The sequence below is a fragment of the Aulostomus chinensis genome, chromosome 9, assembly GCF_037954235.1.
Source record: "Aulostomus chinensis isolate RoL2024-O1b breed Wild chromosome 9, RoL_Achi_v1.0, whole genome shotgun sequence".
NCBI lineage: Eukaryota > Metazoa > Chordata > Actinopteri > Syngnathiformes > Aulostomidae > Aulostomus > Aulostomus chinensis.
In genome coordinates, this window is record NC_141328.1 from 23562634 (window position 1) to 23586322 (window position 23689).

General features: G+C 40.2%; 1 protein-coding gene across 7 annotated transcripts in view; it reads right to left on the reverse strand.

Moving 5' to 3' along the window:
* The window catches only part of ubr4 (ubiquitin protein ligase E3 component n-recognin 4), a 45141-nt gene extending 22139 nt beyond the window's left edge, over nucleotides 1-23002 (reverse strand). For 3 of the 7 annotated variants that reach the window (XM_086214363.1, XM_086214362.1, XM_086214361.1), the window contains exons 1-43: nucleotides 22859-23002; nucleotides 20010-20107; nucleotides 19754-19857; nucleotides 19285-19414; nucleotides 18920-19065; nucleotides 18687-18786; nucleotides 18133-18274; nucleotides 17833-17957; nucleotides 17595-17719; nucleotides 17190-17249; nucleotides 16858-17048; nucleotides 16442-16541; nucleotides 16078-16215; nucleotides 15315-15432; nucleotides 14577-14618; nucleotides 11343-11530; nucleotides 11087-11243; nucleotides 10901-10986; nucleotides 10204-10373; nucleotides 9699-9978; nucleotides 9257-9389; nucleotides 9038-9117; nucleotides 8765-8893; nucleotides 8445-8627; nucleotides 8101-8223; nucleotides 7781-8010; nucleotides 7360-7478; nucleotides 7151-7248; nucleotides 6349-6506; nucleotides 5955-6161; nucleotides 5739-5840; nucleotides 5556-5656; nucleotides 4715-5102; nucleotides 4532-4595; nucleotides 4164-4355; nucleotides 3637-3707; nucleotides 3056-3248; nucleotides 2071-2304; nucleotides 1735-1905; nucleotides 1442-1624; nucleotides 750-908; nucleotides 336-488; nucleotides 2-229 (exon numbers count right to left, since the gene is read on the reverse strand). In XM_086214363.1, coding sequence (XP_086070489.1) covers nucleotides 2-229; nucleotides 336-488; nucleotides 750-908; nucleotides 1442-1624; nucleotides 1735-1905; nucleotides 2071-2304; nucleotides 3056-3248; nucleotides 3637-3707; nucleotides 4164-4355; nucleotides 4532-4595; nucleotides 4715-5102; nucleotides 5556-5656; nucleotides 5739-5840; nucleotides 5955-6161; nucleotides 6349-6506; nucleotides 7151-7248; nucleotides 7360-7478; nucleotides 7781-8010; nucleotides 8101-8223; nucleotides 8445-8627; nucleotides 8765-8893; nucleotides 9038-9117; nucleotides 9257-9389; nucleotides 9699-9978; nucleotides 10204-10373; nucleotides 10901-10986; nucleotides 11087-11243; nucleotides 11343-11530; nucleotides 14577-14618; nucleotides 15315-15432; nucleotides 16078-16215; nucleotides 16442-16541; nucleotides 16858-17048; nucleotides 17190-17249; nucleotides 17595-17719; nucleotides 17833-17957; nucleotides 18133-18274; nucleotides 18687-18786; nucleotides 18920-19065; nucleotides 19285-19414; nucleotides 19754-19857; nucleotides 20010-20107; nucleotides 22859-22983 — 6324 coding nt within the window. In that variant the 5' untranslated portion in view covers nucleotides 22984-23002. The remainder of the gene's footprint in view (nucleotide 1; nucleotides 230-335; nucleotides 489-749; nucleotides 909-1441; nucleotides 1625-1734; nucleotides 1906-2070; nucleotides 2305-3055; nucleotides 3249-3636; nucleotides 3708-4163; nucleotides 4356-4531; nucleotides 4596-4714; nucleotides 5103-5555; nucleotides 5657-5738; nucleotides 5841-5954; nucleotides 6162-6348; nucleotides 6507-7150; nucleotides 7249-7359; nucleotides 7479-7780; nucleotides 8011-8100; nucleotides 8224-8444; nucleotides 8628-8764; nucleotides 8894-9037; nucleotides 9118-9256; nucleotides 9390-9698; nucleotides 9979-10203; nucleotides 10374-10900; nucleotides 10987-11086; nucleotides 11244-11342; nucleotides 11531-14576; nucleotides 14619-15314; nucleotides 15433-16077; nucleotides 16216-16441; nucleotides 16542-16857; nucleotides 17049-17189; nucleotides 17250-17594; nucleotides 17720-17832; nucleotides 17958-18132; nucleotides 18275-18686; nucleotides 18787-18919; nucleotides 19066-19284; nucleotides 19415-19753; nucleotides 19858-20009; nucleotides 20108-22858) is intronic. The other 4 variants (XM_086214367.1, XM_086214366.1, XM_086214365.1 and 1 more) reach the window with 3 other exon arrangements.
* Nucleotides 23003-23689: the final 687 nt, after the last annotated feature.

Here is a 23689-nt window from a genome sequence, read left to right on the forward strand (position 1 = left end):
CCTTCAAGTCTTCATGGTTTATCTCCAACACATTTGTGACATAGAAGGGACCATGTTGGGCACTGCTGGACTCATCCATGATCTGAGTGTACATGTAACCTGCTGAAGACATAATGACGATGATGTTCTTTCCCTCTTCATTGAAAAGGAAGGTAGCATCCCGGATCTTAGAACTTGGGAGCAGGAAGTAGTACATGGGACTCAGGGCATCCACTGATAAATCATAAATCTGTTTGAGAGGGGAGAAAAATTAAATGTGGTAAGAAGAAATATTGTTTTCCAAAACATAATGTGAAAGACATGTTAAGCATGTTTGACTTTTCTCAAATAAATACCTTAACGAAGTCAGCGGTAATGATTGCAAGTTCAGTTTGTGAGCCAGGTAGCCAAATAGCTTTGATGATGAAGTTGCCTGTGGCCAGTTGTGGATGAAGCACCAGATGGTCTGACACAGAGCCTGTGCTGCTGAAAGTTAGTACATGGCAGTCCTGCAAAGATTTGAGTGAAAAAAGACAAGTAAATATTTAAGTCTTATGTAGCAGATATTTATATTCAAAAAGTATGTCTCAATGTACATAGCTAGCTTGCGTGAAGAACTCATCTGAATTCTGCCTTAATTGTGAATAAGGCCAACTTTTATTGCCTCCAGTGTTGTTTCCTTTTTGTTTTGGTTTTCAAATTTACTCCACATATTACAAGAAATACAAACACAGAACAATGTCAAAGTTAGAAGAAATGGGTCATCTGACCTTAAGGCCGCACACAGCCAGATAATCTTCATTACAAGGGTTCCCTGTGAGACTGAGGACAGTAAATGGTACTGGGGCAGAGGCTAGACGGGTCAATGTCAGCTTCCTCTTGCTTGAGTCAGCCTGCTTCAAAAGAGTGGACAACTGGAGAACTGTAATCTGTGAAGAGGGAGATGGAAAGAATCGGGGGTCAAGGGCAGCTCCTCTAAATGAAGAAACTTTGTAATGAGTGTAATGTAATCAAGTGTAATGATCCTAATTTCAACTGCAAAGAATGTTTCACAGCTTTACAAAGATGTGATGACAAAGTGAATAATGCCCACTTCAAAGCAGTTGCAACCCTGGGAAGTGCTGCTCCATTCCAAAAGCGAAGGCCAAATTAAAATTCTGTGTTGAACTGAAGTAGGTACTATCAGCTAGATACCCTTTAAGTTGCAGGCTACAGAGAAGCCTGATTTGCAACTCACAATGAAAAATCATTGAGGCAATACAGAATGCAAGAACTGCTACAACTCCACTTAATAGTATTACAGTCCTTTGCAGGTGCTTCAGCAAATCTGAGAGATCGTTTGAAGCACAGTGGCATAATCCCACAAAGAAGAATCTTCATTCTAGCTACCTGAAGAACTTCTAGAGCTACTTGTAGAACCAATGACGTTATGAGATTCAGCTGAATACTTTGAGAGGCTCACCTTGCCCTTTTCATGGCTGACTGCAAGGTGCTGGCGGCGGCCATGGGGTGAGGACAAGACACACATTGCAACACGCCGCAGAACATGAGCACTAATGAGCTGGCGTATGGTTTGTCCCTGGTCGCCACTGTAGTTCATCCTTACATTCTCAAAAGCCCCTTCCTGAGAGCCGAGTGTGGGCACCTGAGGAGAAGAGCCAATTTAAGGAACACATTTTGTATCAGAAGTATAATAAAGCCAATGAACAAAGGATTTGAGTTGTTCTACCAAACTACACACACTGTATGTCATACCATTAACTGATCCGTCATTTCAACACTTTTGTCTTGAGTGTGCAGCTCATTGAGGGCATGCTGAGCCCGGCTGCTGCTTCCCACAGCTGATGCCTGCTGGAAGTTGGTCTGAATGGCTTCCATGAGAAACATGAGCATCTCCAGGATGACAGCAGCAGTAGACGATGCCATCTGTTGTGGAGAAAGAGCATAATGTGCACATGATGCAAAATAAAAAAACAAAAACAGGCACAACAGGGAGACTTTCGAAGGGATAAAAGTACACAACAAACATGACAAACACTGAAACTGGTACTTAATGATTGAGCAAGAGACAATACACATTTTTTTCCTCACCACTTGGGCAAGCAACTCCTCCTGGCAGCCCTCAATGCTCTTGCACACACTGCTCTTCTTAGGTCTGTCATCATCACCAGGTTTGCCATCGCAGATGGTGACCTTGCCCTTGTCTGAGGGTGAGGCATTCTGGTGGCGTGTAGCACTCTCAGGCATGCGCAGTTCACTCTGGAACGCAGAAGACTCTTTAAGAGTAGAGCCCATGCCACTGCTGGGGCTGCGTTTGACCAGGGCCTGTGGAAGATACAACACACAATAAACCAGTGAGAAAGGCAACAGTGCAGGTACACACATCCATATACACTTATATATGGCCACACATCAAATACAGGCTTTTCACCAAAGAGGATAATCTATGTTTAACTTTTTTTTACAATTAGATAACATTTTCTTTCTAGCTCATCCACATGGTGGAGAATAACAATAAAAATGGCCAGATACTCTGTTGAAAGGAGGCCTACTGTATCTAAACTGCCTCCAAATGTCACCAAAAAGAATCTTAATAGCATTGGAATAATCGCATTATATATTGACAAAAGGAGGTTATGGCATGCAAGTACCATTTACTTTCACTTCACTATCCCATTGCAGGATACATAGCTCAACTGACAATGTGTAGAGTTACAAATGTGAACAATGAAGATTAAATAAAGTCAACAAAACTATAATGAGCAATTGCAATCACCAGACTGACAGAAAAAATATTACAATCTAAAACAAAGAAAAAAATGCAACAGATCTATCTTACATGTTCTACAATAAGTAAAATGTATTTGATGGATTGTTCATCACATGCAGATTCATTAAAAAAAAACTACTGTTTAGGATTAACTAGGAAAGCTGGCCTTTAAAAATGTTGAATACAGACATTTGTAATATGATTTTTCTCAATTTTTGGCCTCATGTGTGGACTAGCTATAACCCTGACCAAATGAAATGACTGGATGGAAGTCAATGGGGGAAATGACTTGCAAGCCAAAGTTACCGCTGTTGTTCTCTTCCCATGATGACCTGAGGTATTCGGTCTCACCTGGCAGCTGCCATCCTCTTTGGCACCGCAGTCACAGAAGAAAGAGCCATATTTGGCATAGGAGATCTCATGGTCTTTATGACAGACCTTGGCGCACACTGTGCACACACCTACCCCATCCACCATCTTACAGGTGTGACAGTGGTACCTGCAAGATGACACAGGGCAAGTTGGTGCACAGAACATCAGTTTGGTCACCTGCTTTCTGAACTTCTATATTAAACCTTTTGGCAGAAAGCATAGGTCATGTTAACCAGGAACACACTGACTGCTACTTCTCCTTTTGTCTATACCAAGCAGAGCTATATCACATTCAAACCAAGTTCTATTCCTTCCTCATCAATAGTAGGCCAAAAACCTTTCTGTTTTGTATAAAACTACTGTATGTGGGACTTCTCATAGATTAATCTCCCCACCTCCTGGATGACCCATCTGATTTCAAGCATGAACCCTTACAACTATACCCCACTAAAAACCCTTGTAGTACCATTCAAGTATTCAACCAAAACGATGCTGAACAATAAACCTGTCTTTACCAGTGCTGGTTCATGAACTCCTTCTGGGTAATGGTAAAGGTGCACAGTTTGTTGCAGAGAGAATCTTCATCCTAACAAAAAACACAGATTGCGTTCAAATGAATTGTTCTGTGTAGCAACTCATGGTCAAAAGCTGATATCATTGTCAACTTGTTTTTTTGTGAACACCAAGTAATCAAGATTTGTAGCATCACATTATCAGTTCATCACATTATTGTGCTCAGTCTTCCTATGAAACTCATCCGATAGGTTGCCTAGGTTACAGAGACCCTTCTGTGACAAGAGTAGCTACATGGAGAAATAAGAACATATTCACAACATGATCTAAGAAAAACCACACCACAATGTTGTTATGCCACAACAACACATTAACTGTATGCTCCTACAAAACATTTGTCAGGATCACAAAAGGAAAAAAACAACCAGAATTTTTGAAGAATTCTCATAAAATATCCCTGTACATTTCAATGAGGTAGAAACAATTTAATTATCATGTCAGGAGAGGGGAGATATAAAAAGGATCTCACAGAATCCTCTGCCTGGGAATCGTCGTCTTCTACTGCGAGTTCCTCCACCCAGTCTGAGTCCACTTCCATGGCTTTCTCCTCTCCCTCCATTAGCAGTGCTGAAGAACCTTGGCCGTTGCTTTGCCTTAAGGCATTCATAACATCAGCCAAATAGGAGATTATGTGGCACGAGCATTCCAGCATACTGGCATGCTGAAAATCAAGGTGCAAGAGCAATTAAATTACTTCAAGGTTTAAAATGTTAATTACTCATTTGGAACAGCCAAATAAGAAACACATGTTAAGATAAAGTTTAAAATGGAAAAACACCTGTTAAGTCAAGATAAAAACCACCTATGGTATGATAAAGGGATAAATATAACACGTACCTTTCCCTGGGACAAGTTTGTGCTCACTTTTTCCACAACATTCTTTTGTGTTAAATACTTTTTGCTGCAGAGAAAAGTTAACATGATTTTTAATGGAATATTCCGACATGAGAATTCCTAATCCTGCTGTACTGGATTTTAATTACATTAAGAAACTGCATGTCTGTGAAACTGATATCTTACCATCTGGTCAGCCAGTCAATAACTGCCCTGTGCAGTTGCAGGTGGCCCGCACCCTGTCCAGCACTGGCTAGTGTGGCCATGATGACCATGAGCTCTGGAAAACCTGTTCCATCCCCACTGGTCAGCATGTCTGTTGCCATGGGAATTAGGGTGCTGAGGAGGACAGTGCACACTCCTTCGCCCACCTGGCTGTTGTCACGCACAAGATGAGTGGTGAGGAGCTGCAAAAGCTGTCGGTTTTCTTGCACTATTTCCAGCTGCTCTGAGTCCTTTGGTGGGGCGGCTGTCATGCGCGTCAGCCAGGACTGCAGACGAGAGGGTTCCACACAGGCCAGCTGGGCCAGGGAACCACAGAGACACAGCAAACTTGGGTTTGGGCTCTTCTCCGCTGGGGACAAAAACAGCACCATGAAAGTTAAGCTCAAAGAGATTCAGTTTAATCCCACAATTTAGGATTTATAGATTTCTGATATTTCACACCAATAGGGCATCACTGTGCTGCAAATGAAATGGTTGTCCTGTCAAAGAATTAGGTGCGTCAGGCTATGAGAACCATGTCCATTAGCTTTCATTACTTTCAAAAACTGACCATTAGACATGGGTGGTCACTAAACATATTACTGATCAAATGGGCAGATGAGATGATGCCTGCAGAATTTTAAATTTTCTTTCAAGCTTTTTTTAGTCTTCATAAACTTGTGTACAACCAAATGCAACTTCGGTCAAGCAACTACTCTCAAAACTGAGGAATATGATTTCCACCTCTTACGATGTTTTTTTGTATGAATTAGTATATTTCAAAATGTATCAAAAATAATGACTCCAACAAAAATAAACTTACTGAGCTGGAAAAGCTTGGTGAAGAATTTCAGCACCCTGTTGCAGAATTTTGGTGATAGGTTTTCATTGGCTGTCGCCATCATGATCTGGACAAGCTCACCACTGGGAAAAGAATGGGGACAAAACATGAGACAATTCTTTCTTTGTGTGATACCGACGCCAGTGTTTTCAGGTGAGCTGATACCTGAATGAAAAGAACTCTTCCATGGCCTTGCGGACTTGGCTGCTCTCAAGCTGTTTTTCCAGGTACTGAAGGCATTCCTCAAGGACAGACTCATCCAAACCACTAAAAATGAGAGGTCCAAGATAAAATAGAGCAATGAGACTCCAGGAAATCATTTATACATTGGTTAGAACAATAAGCTCCCATCAACCTAAAAGCTGCATGGTGGGGTGTTACCTGTTGGGGTCTGAGTGATTAGCAATGATGTTGTAACACCCTGTCACCAGACGCTCATAGATGCGGGCAAGGAAGGCATCTGACTCTGATGGGCCAAGAATGCGCTCCAGCGAGGTGTTGCTGATCTCAGCAACACTCTCTGTACTGCTCTCCAGGAGGAGGGGCAGCAGAGTGCGCACAACCTGCGAAGGATTTAGCTCCTCTGTGCTGTAAAGACGGACACAGCAAAATTACCAGGTGATTTCACAGGAAACTTGAGGTTTGTTATAAATAAGCACATTTACTTTGCTTCACAACTGCACATATATCAGACTGCATAGACAACTGGATACCAGTCATATTTCACTTTGGTTTAGATCGATTCATTTATTTTCAAAATCTGACAAGCACTTACACAATGAGGTCACCAGTCAGGCGAACCAAAGACAGCAGAATGTGCTTGAGAGAGGAGGCCAGAGGCAAAGACTGGCAGCTCAGCGTTCCAAGGTGAGCTGCCTGGATGGCACTGATGTAGCTCTCTGATGGAATGGTGTCATTGGCGAATGCATTTCGCTGAGAAGGAAAAGACACCAAATGATCAGTCTCATAATTGCAAATAAGATCATTAATTTCATTGGCAAGAAGTTTCTTTTTTTAATATGAAAAAAAAGTTAATATTGTGTTGAACTATACATAAGCATACATGCCAACCTTTAAGAAATCGCTGGAATTCCAGCTGTTATCTGCCACAACATTTTGCCTTATTTCCATTATATTATTTATTAATTGTTTGTACTTTGTCATTTTGAGGCTAGTGTTTTGTAATTAAATTTGTCAATCATTCCCATTGATGGCGGAAGACAACAAATCTGGTGCTGCAATTTCCTCATCTACCTTTGCTTTTCTGTAAGATAATCGTGTCAATGATATTTTTGTTGATTTTGCAAATTATCAAACTCACCAGCTTTTTGTGTACAGGTCAGCAGGTAGATATTTTTTGTTAGAACCATAATTTAAAAAAATAAACAACAACAACCTAAACTGATCAATTCAATCAAAAATGCCAATCATGTTTAAAAGAAAAAACAAAAAAAACACTCTGTAAATCTTGTGGCTTTGCAAAGAACAAGGCATAATCAGCATAACATAAATGACTACTATGATGTGGTCATCTGGTCAGTGCTGAGAAACCCTGTGAGAGTGGGTGACTCACGTACCCATGAGCCAATGTTTGGAAATTCATTGGTATGGATGCTGTTCCAAGTCTCACATATTGTCTGTACAGCTGATGGCAAGTTCTGCATGACACTAGGTCCTGAAAATGTTACAAAAAACAACAACAACAAAAACTTTGGGTTAGAATAATGTGTGAACAGAACTGTGAAGACAATGGATTTATTCTGCACCTGTGAATTCTTCTACATACCCAGCATGTTGGCCTTGCAGCGTGTGGAGCCAATGGAGAGAACTGCTGCATAACCTTGGAGCTTAGCATCTGTGAGTTTGTTCTCCCCTTCTTCTGGGATGTTCATTAGAAGGTAAGACCTGAGAGGTGTCAGACAGACAGCCGAATGATTTAGCATGAATCAAAATTTCAAAACAGACATTAATTCTTTCTGGATTAGATGCCTGGAAAGTAGTTTTTGGCCAACAGCTTGTATGAGACAGTGGTGTTCTGTCAAAACAAAAAGACATCAAATCTCTGCAGTAAAGTGATTTAATAAAAATACAACACATACAGAAAAGGCCTAGGTTTGAGTTACTGACGTTTCCTATGATAATACTTTGAATAACTGACTGTTAAACACCTTGAAGTAATGACTCTTTGATTAGTTTGAAAAACTCACCTTGTGAATGCTGTGTAAACATCAGTGAGCTGAAGTGTTGCGGATAGCAGGTTCTTGGTGATCTCAGAGGACTTGTGAGCATCAGCCTCAATGGCTACCTTGGATAGATGCTCATCCAGGGAAACCTGCACTTTAGAAATGACTGCATCCAGTGTATAGATGGCTTGTAGAGAGGGCAACTGATGAAGTGGTAGGATTACGTTGGGGTCGACACTGGAAAAGGTGGAAATCTGCAACAGAGGAATGGCTGTCGAGTAAAAAAGCTCACTTTCGACAGCCAGTAACATATACATCACCCATGAATATACAGCAGTTATTACCTGTCTGGCTATGTACTCCTCTGCCAACTCCACATCATATTTAACTGTGCTGCATCTAGCAGCTGTCATCTCAACCAGGGAGGCTGCTTGGTCTGTTTTCATTCCCTGCTTCACCAAGTGGTCCTGTCAAAATAAACCACAAAGCATTCTGTTTTGACTAATTTGTATGACAGTCTAATATAATTATGAGTAAAAAAAATTTTCATAAGGGATTAGGAGTAGAATAATTATTCACAATGATTAGTTGACACAAATAAAAGCTATTACATGTTACTTTGATCACAAAAAAAAAAAAAAAAAAAATTGGATTCATGCATTTGTTTGGCCTTTGGCTTTCAACTAACCTTGATCCAATTCACATAGGCTGAAACTCTGAGACGTGAGGACCATCGCAATGTATGCAGGATGTCACTCTCACTGGGATCACCACAGCCAGTCTTTAGCTGCTCCATGTAGGCTTTGGAAGGTGGTAAAACCCCCAGGATCCTCCACAGAACTAGAAAGTAGTATTGAAGGGAGCAGGCCTCCTGCACAGGGTGATAAATAAACAGTTCCACTGGCGGCTCTACTGCAGTCAATGAGCTTTGTTGCATTTTCAAATTTCAGACACTTGGTTGTGGGCCTTTTTGGCTCTGTTTACAAAGTTCATGGGGTTTATTCTCACCATAGGAGTGATGGGCTTGCTCTCCTGTCTTCTTGCTGTATCAAACTGAGAACCTGCTGCCAGGAGCGAGATTAGCCACGAATAAAGTTCATCGTATTTCACTGCTCCATTGAACAGCTTAGGAAATACCTAACAAGACAGAATAGTTGACAGAGAAATTAATATTCACTAATACAGCACATCAACAATGCCTTTAGAATTGTGTCACCCGTGCATTGGTATGGTTTCAGTAAAAACAAACAAACGAGCAAACAAAAAACCCAAAGGTCTCACCTTGCTGTCTAGTCTGCTGATATCATCTTCAGATGCCTCAGGGGACAAGACGCAGTAGAATCTGGGCTGAACAGTTGAATCTACGAAACATTGAGGTGTAGGGAAAAAACAAAATTTTAGACAGACATCCAGTTTTTCTATTCTACCAGCAACAAAAGCAGGTAGCCCAAAACTTTGAGGGGGAAAAAAAACAAAAAACCTTTCTACATCTGGTCTTACCTGCTGAACAATGTTTAGCCCAGTTCTCCTCAACCTCCTTGAAGCCATAGTAAAGTGGGAGACTGCTACGCTTTCCACCATCCTGGACAGAACCTGGCCCCGTGGAAGGTGGGGTGAGAAGGTTGTACTGCACCTGTAAGAAGTATTAAATAAAATTTGACCTGTGTAGTTAAAAAGACTTGTACCACAAAGGACATACACTTCATTTGGCAGTGAACACAGAGAATTAACAGGATGTTTCAGAACAGAAAATCAAATTATGAGTTACATTCAGGATAGTGTAAGTTTCTCTGATTGTGAGAATATAAACTGATTGTTTGCTGAACAGTTTTTGTGGTAAAGTAAGATATCAGGGGGAAAAAAATCCTCCAAATAAATACACCCTTTCTTAATCAGAGCATCAAGACAAGACCACAGCCATCTGAATATATACAGAACTTACTTGTTCAAAAAGGTACAGGGGGGCCTTGGAGTAATGGCGCAACAGGTAGTCAAAGACCAGCAGCAAGCGGGCAAGATTGAGGGGCACAGCCTTCAGCTGGGACTCTCGGCTCTGTGCCACTTCAGTGATGGCCTGCGTGACCAGAGTGAGGACTGACCGTCGCCCACGTTCTGACAAGTTGTGGAAAAGGAGTAGTAGCAGTTGGAGGTGTTCCACATTCAGGTCATCCTCTCCGTGAGCAGAACCTTGGATGGTGTGTTGCTTCAATGTTCCCAAAAATCTGTGCCAGCCGCAAAAGAGAAGTAACAGAAAGATAATACAGGTAAATAAGTAAAAGGAAAATACAGTGTGTGGGTATTAACTGAGATGCCTAGGTGAAACAGTATATTTGCTGCAAGAATGAGTTCAAGATTTAGCTTGAGTGGCTAAATAAACTGATATCCAAGATATCCTGATGACTGCAAGTGCAAAGAGCAGGCAGAAGAGATTGTCACAGTGGTCTTACCTTTCCCAGACTTTCATGCACTCGGGCACATCTGGTTCTCCTTGAACACTGGCTTTGTGCTGCCAAATGAGGAGAAGTCTGGAAAGGACTGACAGCGACTGTGGATGTATGTACAGAGGCCAGGGACCCTCTGAGAAGGGAGCAACACCCAACTGCTGAAGGAGGGTGTTCTGAGAATAAAAAAAGCAATATGAAGAATTATCCATCCATTTTCTTCCAGCGGCTTTCAGGCGAGAGGTGGGGTTCACCCTGGACAGGCCGCCAGCCCATTGTAGGGCCAACACATAGAGACAGACAACCATTCACACTCACAGTCACACCTACAGTCAGTTTAGAGTATCAATCAGCCTCCTCCCCATTTGAATATCTTTGGACTGTGGGAGGAAGCCGGAGTACCTGGAAAAAACCCAGGCAGGCACAGGGAGAACATGCAGACTCCGCACAGAAAGATCCCGTGCTCGAGCTGGGACTCGAACCTGGAACCTTCTTGATGTGAGGTGACAGTGCTAACCACTGCACCACCGTGCCGCCTGAAGAATTGTTCAATTATTCAAATCATCATTGTGTACAGAAAACTATTCAGTTCATGCACACTGTCAAATATTTCATGATGACCTTGAAGAGAAACGCAAAAATTTTAGGGCCTTAATATCTCTAGACTAATAAGATCTTGACCAAACAAAGACATTCCTCTAACCTGCAGGGCTGGGGATGGCAGATCTGATGTTACCAGGGTGTGGTTGAAGTGATACAGAGCTAAAGAAAACACTTCATCTGAGGAGCCTGGAGAGAGAGAGAGAGAGAGGGAGGGAGAGAGATGAGGATTTGGGGTAAATATTTCAGATGACTACCATGATATACAACCAGTTACTTCTGGACATACCTTTGACATCTTTGTCCACATCTTTAATGATGCTGGCTAGCGTAGCCATGTGCTGCTCTGTTAGAGACACACTTAAGTAGTTCCGGATAAAGTTGTTCCTGGACTTGAGCATCGAGGTGGTTATGAAGTTCAGAATGCTGGAAGCTAAACTGAGAAACTACAGGGACAAACAATTATGTAAAAAAGTCACTTGCGCGATGCATTCCTGATTTCTGAGAAGGATTTGTTACTTCAGAGGTATAAATAATGTCCTCACCAGTTCTGGATCTTTGCGGCCAGCTAAAATGTTGCCATTCTCACTTGGGTTCTGCTTGCTAGGGCTCTTCAGCCTGGGAGATGTCTCCAGGGGTGGGGGTGGTGGAGGGGGCGGGGGAGCTACTTTGTCTTTGGTGGGTGAAATTGTCTCTTCAAACCAAAGTCCAAGGATGGGTTCACTGTCATCATCTGTAATGAAAGGCACATTTATACATATGAATTGCTAAGAGTGGAGTTAAGACATGAAAGAAAAGATTTACAGATATTTGTGGAGTGATGGTGGTTTCATTATGCAAAATGTAAAATGCGTCAAATTATTTTGTGACACCTACAACACTGCAGGCAGTGGACAAAAGTCAAAGACTGCAAATAGTGAACATACACTGACTTTCTGTAGGTGAATATCCACTTAAAGGAAGGTATTACTAAATCACTAATCATATTTGCATCCACTTTCAACAGCTAACACTTAGATATACTGGACAAACTATCATACACTACTATTACTACAGGAGGTAAGATGATATGGGCAGCTCCTGGTGACACATTCCCAAGTCTCTGTCACTGATGAAAAATTAAAGACTGCCCCACGAGGTTTCCTCATTCACAAAGCTTTAACACGTAGTTTATCAAATTCCATTCAAAATACTTGATTCATCCTTCAAAATGCCCCTGAAGGGACAAGAAACAATTAACACTGTCCTGTTCAGAACTTTGCTGCCATTGCAAAATGAACTTTAACAAACGTTAAAAAAAAAACAACAACCAAAAATGTAAACATAAACATGGGCTTCAGTTTTCATCTGGTGGGTGATTGGTTATGAACTGACACTTAGTTCTAACGCGAGTTGTTCCAGAAAGCACTGTATTATGATTGTGTCACAACATTGAATGTTTTTTTAAGCACCAGAGAAATGCGTGCGCTACGAACCAATGGTTTGCTATGAAGTTGTTTCAGTTCAAGCAAAATCATTTTACAAGGAGCCATTTCTTGTCATTTATCACTGGATCAATAGTAAACCTGGGATAGTAAAGACTGAGTTACATGGACAACTCTCACATTAAACAGTTGATGAGTTGTAGTGCTAGGACACAATGCTTTCGAAAGAAAGTTGCAATCAATATTGTTAACAAAATCTTACATTAAAGGTGAACACAAAGCCACAATGATCAGCCTTTAGAATTATAATTTCACCCACCCACACACACACACACACACACACACACACACACACACACATATATACACAGAGGGAGCCACTAATTGAGAAAATATTAGAACAACCAGCAAAGCTATGCTTGAGTATTTTGTTAATTATTTCCACAGTGCAACATTCCATCTGTAATATCCCTCTACATTTTCACAGTGACACGTCTCATTCAAAGTCTCCTAGAGGAATATTTCACCTCTGTAATGCACATGGGACAGAGTGTGTCTGTCTGTGACTGGCACCTGACCGATCAAAACCTGGTTCACCCTCCAGAAAATTGTAGGTAAGTGACTCATACTGTTTTCAAGTGTCATTCAATTTCAATGACTAATTGTAAGTGGCCTGGCCTTTTTTTGGGATGCGTTTTACAATGAGCGTCTCATCCACACATTCATTCACACGGCGATGGACAACATATTCCGGGCAAATCAAGCAGCCACTGCAGCATGTGGAAGGGAGGAACCGGTGATAAAACCACCAACCCTGTAAGTAGTCAATGACTCGTGCTACCTGCAGCACCACAGTTGATGAAGTTGCCAATTGAGTGGCATGTGAGAAAATGTTAAAAAGCAACAACTGGACTAAATAATTACAAATTGGACAATTTTTTTGGGATCAAATTAATATTCACCGCCATTATGATGGCCTTGAAAAACAGCATTTATTCAGCACTTATGAATGAAACCCAGAAGAACGCTATGATTTCCTACTCTATGAAAAAACAAGAAGAAAGTATCTATATCTTCAGCCCCTTCAGAAGAGTGCTGGTTGCTCAAGTCTGCCAATCCATCAGCTTTTAACACGCATCAGGCCACAATTCAAGGCTATAACCATAGCAATCGTGATTTCAACAGGGCTCACTTTGATTTAATGTCACAAAACACTGATTGGGCAAAAGAAAACAAATTATCGTGGTCAGGCCATGAATGGCTGATCAGTTACACAGTCCAATTTGAGTTCAAATAAGGCAGACAAGTACAGAAGTTTCATTCTGGACAACATCCTGAGATTTAAAAGCATCTCATTGTAGATGTAGCTAGTTGAGGTTTCAAATGATTTCCATAAAAACAACAGCTTACAATGTGAAAGAATATCACTTTAAGTTGATATTCACATTTGCATGCAACATACAAAACCCATAACTTTTCAGGTGACAGCAAGACGCAGCAAAGTGTGTTTAAGCCCACAGTTTACAAGCACAACTTGAATTAAGTGTATTCAAGAATAATACCAATGTTTTGATGTGGGTTCTACAATATTTTTGAATTACATTTAAGAGATGTATGTGATAACAACATATGATAACAAGTTAAAAAAAAAACAAAAAAAAAAGACATGGTTAGATAATATGACCACAAAATCAATATCAGGCTAATTTTCAATATTTACCTGATAGGTCATAAAAAAATCTTGTAACCTAAAGAAAATGATCTGTAAAGTAATAATGTAAAAGCACACTCAGCTAAGCTCTAAGCTATAGAGCATTCCACATAGTGAAAGCAACTTTAGAATAATGACAGTTCTTAATAAGGTGGGACAAGAGGATGGCGGACTGGATGACAACAAAATAAATACTGTTTCTAGGAAACAAATCTTACAGACTCAGATGAAACCTTATTTTACATCCTGAAAATAGCAGTATAGCAGTTTAGTCTCAGTTACTGTAAATATCATCAACAGTAACCTTTCAGCACCCAGAAGCACTCATCCAGGGTTAAAATGCTTGAAATACATAGAGTGTACCCACATAGTTACACCACTGGTATTATCCTTTGAACCACACCGAACCACAGATGAACCTCTTTGAGCAAATATTCAAATTTAGCTCAGTGTGAATTAAAACACAAAGCACCTTTCAGAAAAGTGGCCCTTTTGCCAAAGGATCTTCATCTGTGGCTCTGTTATATTCTTAGCTAATGGGGCTTAAGCTGGTAGCCTACATTGTGAGACATACAATAACAAAATGAATCTAGGACAGTGAAGTGGACACCAAGTCTTTGACCTGAGGACAGAAAACTGCTGACCTGAGACACAAGCTGCGCTTGTCTTCTCCTGTCTTCTCTCTGCTGAAATAGTAGACACTGTCAACTACACTGTCATTTAGGATGACGGGACAAAAATTGTAATTACATTTTTGTGTGCGTGTGTACTGAATGTGTTTACCTTTCTTCCCACTGTCATGACCTAACTGACTGACCCACTGACAATCTGAATCACTGAAACACTAACTCAAAGATCTGACACAGGGTTTAACACCTGAATCCACACTGACATGGAGAGAAATCTGAAGCCTACCGTGGCAGTATAGCACAAAGATTTGTGAGCAAAGATTTGATTTTGTGTGCTGTTCTTCTTGATCTCATTTACATAATCAATATCTCTGATGTATGTAGATCCTTGATTGTCAAATGCTGTCAAATGTCCCAGTAGCTTCCTGTTTTTGCTGCCAGGAATTTTTTTTCCCCCTGCAGTGAGTATTTCATACACATGGAATAATTTATGCATCAGTTGCTCATTCTTCACGCCAAGTTAAATAAAAAAAATTCAAATTACTGTATCAAAGATGTGCAGAACACTGTGAAAGTTGTGTCTTCTATCATCTGTCCTACAACAGCCAGGTTTATTAAAAAAAAAAAAAAAGTTCAGGCCAAAGGTATAAAGCTGTAACTATATTTAGCTGCATACTCTAACAGAAACTTATCATTTTACACTGACTTCCAGGACTGCCAATGTAACTGCATGAATCCAGAATTATTTAGTACCTTGGCTGCTGTCTTCCTCAGTACTGCTGAAATCATCCTCATAGTAGGTGTTTGAATCAGTGGAAGCGCTGGCATCACTGCTGACTGAGCCCTTCCGCTGGCGCTGGAGAACACAAGCCTAATGGAAGCCAAAAGAAATGTTTTAAAATATGAACACACATAATTCTATCAGTCACACTATTTAAAAAGCCTCTAATTAGATTGGAAAACTGTATGAAGAGAGCAAAGCCAGAGCATTTTTCATGGTTTGTCCATACCACATTGTTGTCTTGTAGTATCTGTTGCAATCTTTTGATGTGACTGCATATTCTACTTCTTGTCATCTTTTATGTCGCAAAGCACTCAAAATGTCGTCATGGTTACAAAAACAATTCTCCCTTTACAAAGTGAGCTGAGTTAAGACTACAAGAGACTTTGGGCTTCATGGTTACTGCTCGTCAGGTGCTAAATACCATCAGAAAGTCCACTGCCTGTTAGAATTGAGAGGGCAACTATTTCTGTCATTTTCAAGTTTGGAACTGGGTGCAAAATATTACTATTATACTTTCCAGAAGACATTCAAAATGTGTGTAATTACTGCCATATTTCAAAGACAGAAGGGGGCATCTTGTCATTCTCTGTACAACTGTCTCTTCAACCTACTTTTGAGCCCCATCTTTTGTTTCTTAGTCAAAAGCGCTTCTAAATCTAACTTGGTAAATTAAATTACACAAAACATGTGTCATCTTTCTAAATTGCAGCAAGAGAAGATGAATGACTGCACCTTTTTGTAGGCAGTGGAGAGAAGGGTGAAAAGTAGATTGGTCAGGGGTACAGAGTCGATGAGCCTTTGGACCCTCTGGATGGAGGTGCTCTGCGCCATGATGTTGAGCTCAGCTGGTGGCCCATCACTTGCCCAACCCTGCAGGAAGACGAATAATGAAGAACCATGGAGTTTTTAAGTATAACTTCTAAACACTTAAATCTCTAGATGACTTCAACTGACTGACTTGTGAACCAGTGTATCTACTCCCAGGATAACATAAGTCAAAATAACAGAAGGACAGCACAGAGTTTGCTAGTTGTTCAAACAAGTTGAAAATTTGCATTTTATTAGTCGCCACATATATGTTGGCTGCTCGACTTACTCGGTGCAGAGCCTCAACTTGCAGATCTTGGAAAAGTGAAGTTAAAAGTTTGATGGCATGGTTGGCCAGGATGACAGACAAAACTCCAAATCCTTGGTGTCTTCAGAGAAATGAAAAGACAAAAAAATGAATGTCTTTTAAAATGAGCAGGTGTAAAGATACAGAAATGATGGCAGCATGTTTCAACACACAGCAAAGTCCCTCTGCTGGGCCAGGCTGTCCACAGACATTCAATATCAAACTGTCTTTGGTAATTATTTTTTGACACCGTAGCAGGGAAATGTTTTCATTCAGGATAGTTTTCTAAGTGGATTATTTCTGGTTGACTTTAGTAATCTCTGCCACCATCTATTACGAATGGACAAAGCTGACACACACTGAGGAACACAATATTCACTTATCAAATGCTCAATTACCCTTTGCCCGGACCCAATTTAGGCGATCCTGCACCGTCCTTGGTACGAGCAGCGATATCTCGGACACGCAAGGCAGCCAGAGGATCCTTCTCTTTCCCTTTATCTGCCAGCGCAGTCGGGCTCAGATTAAGAATCAGGTACAGACTGTTTAAAAGGCACCAGGCCCCAAGCAGCTGGAAGTTTTGATAATGCTGCAAAAACAAGTACAAAAATTATTCGCAGAAGATAGAAATATATTTTGAAAAACCCCACCATCAAACGCCACCAAATTAATGTTAATTGTATTTCAGCTGTAATACAGCAATAGCATAGCCCTAAAACCTGGTACCCACCTCTCCTCCAGCTCGCCGGGAGTTGCTGATGGCTTGTCCAATCATTTCATAGATCTCCAACTGTTGTAAAGACACATTTTGAACTTGTTAGTATTTCAAATACAATATACCTTGTTAAGGCGTGCATTATAACCTGACAAAAGGGACCTGGTGCCAAAAATATGAGGCAATCACATCTATTAACATTAGAATACAAAATTTGTTTACTACAATTCTATCATTCTATCTAAGTGATGCTTAAATATCCAGGTTGCACAATTACGATTCTAAATTAGAAACTGGTGGAAAAACACAAGTGAGACTGCAATCCTATTTTCTGTCATTCCATCTTTTTCTCTGGCACCAGACTAAATCACTTCACAAACATATGAGAAACCACCGAGGACATCGTACTGTGATACTCACACATTTCTGAACAATTGTGGCTGCATCATTTTCATAGTCCTCCTCTTTAGTCCCAGTTGAGGCGGAGCGAAGCTGCAAGCCGCTACCTACCTGCAGAATTGCCATGCATGTGGCCACACTCACACCTAAACAGGCAAAAAAAAATAATTACCGTGTCATTAAGTTGTGAACAAGAATACACAGAAATAACAAAGGCCAACCTTTCTACAATTCTTATCCACAGAGAATCTTCCCCTACCAGCATAGAGACAGCTCAGAGCCAGCACAGTCATGTCCAGTAGTCTCCCTGGTGTCAAGGGCTCCAGGACGGGTAGAGAAAGAGTGTCCAAAGCCATGGTTACGTCTATCACCAGCGAATGAAATCTAGGTGTTGGTTTTAAGAATAAACCTTAATTTAAGTTTTGGGACAAATACACACTACATCAAAACTGCAACAAATTATACTGCCTAATACAAACAAATCATATTTGTAATCTTATGTATTATACAAATATCTAAAGATGCATTACTTGGACAAAGTGCATAGCCTTTGACATACCCATTGCGGACAGCTGTGGCATCAGCCACTGTGGCAGGCATGATAAAGAAAGAGTTGGCTGATACAGCATCTTGAAAACGGTTGATGTAGCGTAGAAAGTAGGGCAGGTTGAGGCACACTCGCAGCAACTTCTCAGACCCACCTGCAAAGACAAATCAGGAAAAAAACAGCATAATTTATACAAAACACAAGATAACATTTTGGCAGCTTTAATGGGTCTTTTTTCATTAACAGAGTCCATTTTTTTCTTTTAATAGAAATGTGAACAAGAATGTTACTATCACACAGCATCAAATCTTTGACAAAGGAAAACTCACGAAGACAAGATTCTGTTCTGTTATAATAAAAGCAGAATATTGCAGACAGGAGGCAGGTTTTCCAAAAACAATTCACTGGTTATGTGTGACATTTCCTGGGACTGTTCAATCATATTGATTAATGGTTGGTCAGACTGTGTGAGAAACAATGACTTGCAACGTGTTTCACCACAAAGCTTTAAATGAAGGCATTACCGCTGTGCTTAGAAAAGCTAAAAAAACAAAAAAACAACTCACCAAGTTCCTGTAAGCTTGACACATTCTGAGAGACAAAGGCATTTTTCATTTTGGCCTGAATGGCTTGATCTGTGGTTTGGTCATCGCAATCACTCTCAGCCTAAAAAGACACGACAAAAGCGTATATTGAAATTATGACAGAAGAGCTGCTTGAGAGAACACATTTGCTGTGACATCACTGATAAGTATAAATCTGGACAAAGCTGTGCGGGTTAACTTCAGCTGTCACTTGCCTGCATGTGTGCTGCGGATGGGGAGGCTAAGATGGTGGTAAGGTCGGGGTTAAAAACTGAAGTCAGTTGATTAAAGAAGTTCATCTGTACTTCTTTTTGTCGAAGCTCTGGGTTCACAGCACTGGGCACCTCCTTTTGATCTTCCACTTATCAAAGTAAAAAAATAATGTTTTATTAAATGCTTTTACAAACTAATTTTTTGGGGGGTACATGTAGACAATTTTCAATAGGAGCAAAGAATGCAGTAACAAGAGGAAGACTACTGAAAACTGAATCAAAAATCATCTTTCCTAAATTTCAAATTATTATTTTAATAAACTCATTACATTGTTTAACTCTGGCCTGTCCTTTGAGACCACACTTACCATCTGAAAGGGTCTTGACAGTTTGAGGCAACTTGGCAGACTTCATCATAGCAGTGAAAGTTATAATTTCTGTGCGATCTAGTCTGCTGCAGCCGGTGCAAAGTCCTTTTATAAGAAGAATCAGGTGTTTCTGAAAGACACATAGCATCAAGTGATTCAAGGGTTGTGTAAAAGTTTGAACTTATTAAAGATTCTGACATACAAAATCAAGAGGCTGGCTAAAAAAAATAAATAAAAAAAGCAAGTTACTCTACATGGAAGTTAACAATATAACAATATATATATATATATATAAGGGGGAAAGTCAATTGACCAAAGCAGAGTGATTATATAAAAGTTGTCTGCAAAAGTAGGTGGTAAAGACTAAACAGGCTTTGTTAATGGTTGTTATGGCTCCTTAGAGCTGGTTGATTGATCAAATGGATGCAGTCCAACACCTTTTTTTCCCCTTGTAGCTCATTTCTCTCACCTGTGACACCGCACATGCTTCATCTGGGTTTTCCAGGCGCAGTAATGAGAATTCAATCAATACTTTGCATGCTGCAGCAACAGACAGCAACTGATTCCTCGGTACTAGAGAGACAGAGCAAAAATGACTTACTGGTTTTTAAAAAACAACGAAACAGAATATATCTTTTACATATTTAACTGAATGTCAATGGTGAAATCCAATGCTACAGAATAAACTTAATAATTACAGTAAAAAGAAAACAAGATATACTTACTTTGTCCACATACTGTGGTGATGTAATGTGCAGAGAGTGCCACAAATGATGAGTAGAAAGGCTCATACTGTTTGTCATGGTGAAGAATGTCTGATTCACTGTAAATGAAAAGTGGAATAAAAAGGCATTTAATGGAAAAATGTATTTATATGTTTTCTTTCAAAAGAAAAGAGCAGGGAAAGACAGAACAGAGACAATGACAGCTGCCTGACCTTGACACACACTGTAACATTTTGCAGCTCTTCCATTGACCAGGACGATATTTGCTAGTAATGTGCTCATTTGGAACTGACACACTCCTCACTGGCAATTATCAAGACTGCACATTAAGTGAACTGATGTGACATTATCTTAATTTACTGTAATTAACTTTGGCATGTTACCTTTGGGGTTTTGTTACAGATAGGCAATAGTAAACATTAAAAGCGTTCCAGATAAACTATTTTGAATACACATGTCCAAAGTGTAACTTTTCCCCCTGGTCTGATGTGAACTCCACCCCCTGGCCATGTCCTAAAATCACCCACATTACTGATGGAAAGTTTGTGCTGGTGACAGACCAAATAAGTATTCTACACCAATTAGAGTTGGCACGACTGCCAGGCCAAATGACACCTATTCAATCTGATCACATCCACATCCACCACTCAGAATTCTGCAATATGAAAATCACAGCACTGGGCGGCATGGCTCAGAGGTAGAGTGGCCATCGATCCTCAATTCCCCCGGTGACCATGTCAAGGTATCCTTGAGCAAGATACTGAGCTCCTAATTGCTCCTGATGGCCCTGCCATGGACAGGCGACCACCCCCGACCCTAAACGGATAAGCAGTATAGAAAATGGATGGATGGGAAATCACAGCAGACTATTGGCACAGTACTGCATGTTAAAGTTATGAGGGAAGTGAACAGTGTGATTATGTCTAGACTCTGGACCAGAAGTTTTCAAAATGTGAGGCTGGCCTACCCAGGGGGGTGACTTACATAGTCTCAGGAGAGGCTCAATGACTGGAGGTGAAAGAACATTAGTTATCAAAATGTATTAGGTAAAACAGCCTGAATATATAGGATTTGGCTCAAGATGCAGTCTAGTATTTTCCCAATTTCCATGAGTAAAAACTAATGAACAACTGAGGACAAACAATTTTCTAGTTGGTGGTGTAGCCTCCTCTGAAGGTTATGTAAAACAGCAAAGCTGGGCAAAATCGTTGACAGTCACTGAGATCAAATAACATGAAAATGACACCATCTTAATCGGTAAAATAAACCAAAGTAATGTGAATAAGGGCGAGGCAAATTTCTCCAAGCTTTGTCTAAATGTAAGCCCGTCATCTCAGAATTTGTAAGCTCCTATACCAGACCATGCCAACAAATTTATCAACCAACAATATCAATGCATGTTTGAACTTAAGCGTGAGTGCTAAGATTTAAGTAACTTTTAGTCAGGTTTTTAATTTGGTTTTATTAATAACTTCATTATCCAAAAGATAAACCAGCCCACTGACATGCCATTCCGTCCAAAGGAAAAACCATATTACGAAACACTGTACATTAATGCTAATGTTAATCAAGAGAACTTGTGTTTCAGGAATTTCTTTGAATGTAGTTTGAACTGTGAATGTAAGTGGGGAGATAAATTGGTCTCAGTATTGTATACAAAATTACTACTTCACAATACAACTTCAAAAAAATTACACAGCGTTCAGAAAATCTTTGACTATGTAAGTGTAGTAGATCCTCACAGGAAATTGAACCCTGGCAAGGATTGCACCTTTGCTTTCTGGTTGTTGTTTTTTTGAGAAAACGAAACTGACAGACCTACTGTGCTCAGTCAGTTCTTACTGAAAAAATGCAGTTGTGTTTTTAAGGTACAGCTAGGTGGTATAGTGCCATTGAAACATGAAACCAGCACAGCTGAAACTCTTTGCCTGGTGGGGGATCACCTGATGTCACCTCTGAACAAGAGTGTCAACTGATAACCGACCTACCTCTGACAATCTACCCATTGTGATTGTAGCATATACTTTATTCGTGTGCAAGGAGAAATGCGGATTTATCACCCACTTTTACAATTTAACTATTCACTACAATACTGCCCAAATCCCCTTGCGTGACAGGCACTGCACCCCCACACCCGAATCAGCACCATGTCGATTGCTCCACTTACAATTAATTACAAAGCACTAGCATCACCTATGCATTGCTTTATTGACAATCGATGAAAAACAACCAATCACCACCTCATCGAAAAAGAGGGGAGAGCACAGGGTCCACGCCTACTTTCAGTCCAACCACAGGCACAAATGAGCTTGCAGTGCGTGTGATAGCTTCTAACCCTTCATGCTTTATGTAAGCTAGCTTTACATGTCTATCGATATGTCCAGCAAGGCATACTAGCCAAATCATATTTAGATAAGGTTGTCACTTGATACCGATAGATAGTTTCACTATTACGTTATACAGTCAGTTAAAGAGGCCCCTTGGTTAGCTTCACTGTGCATGTTTGTTAGCTAGCTAATGATGAAGCAATTTTTTCCAAAGTGACACAGCGACGTTGATAAACCCTATTACAAACATTTCTTAATTGCAAATACCCACCAATCTACAGCTGCGTTTTGTTATAAACCATGTATGAGTCACATAACGCGAGCGAGCTTAATAGCATTTTGAGTAAGTTAGCTAGCATTTTTAGCTAAGCTAAAGCTAAGTGGGTGACGTTTCCCACAACTTAAGCTACAGTAGCTAACAAAGCTAAGTTAGCAAGCTGACAAGCCAGCGCACTCCAGGGTGGACACTTGCAGTATTCGAGCCAATACAGACACGAAAGTCGTTGACACGCGACCAGTTACCTGTTGATTATAGATCCAATAAGCTGAGGTAGCTCTTTTGTTTCAAAAGCGGTGTACGAAGCTGATAAAAGCGGCCGCACTGCCGCTGTCCATTCGTGCTCCCCTTCTCCTCCGCTCGACGCCATCTTGTAATCCTATAGAAAAAGCTAGCTACTGGAAGAAGAAACTGAGCGTGAGATCACAGGGGGCGCTGTTACGACAAATGAAACAGGACAAAATCAATATAAATTTGAGTACTCTTCCTCTAAAGATCATGTATGATGGGACTGAAAATACATTGACAAATTTAGTTAATTTTCTCTCAGTCTTGCTTTTGAATGATACACATAGGACATACATTTTTTTCTATTTTTCAGAGTTAATGTAAATATTTTCTGTAAATTGTCAAATATAAATGTTCATATTTATCTTTTCAGTTTTTGTTTGTGCTACTTAAATTGCCTAAATTCCTCTGTGTGGCATTAATAAACTATTCTTTTTCTTATTCTTATTCTTATTCTTAAAACAAGAATCAGGGACACAGGCAGAGGTACTAGGGTGATGTATACAAAAAACTTGCAACTAATTTCTTTGACAAAGTTGCAAGTGTTTCCTTTCTCTTTTGCATATAATCAGTATGTGCTTCAAATTGTTTCATTGCAGTTAAGTAAAGTGCAATCATGCAACAATCATTTTTTAATAATCCCCCGAGAGGGAGAAGGACTGTATTGAAATGGCATCAGAAGATACTTGAGGCGATGCTATTGGACATGAAAAAGTTGTATGGAGCTATCCCCAACTTTGATAATGCTTTGATGTCATACTTCTCATTTTAAGATGACTTAAATCTGT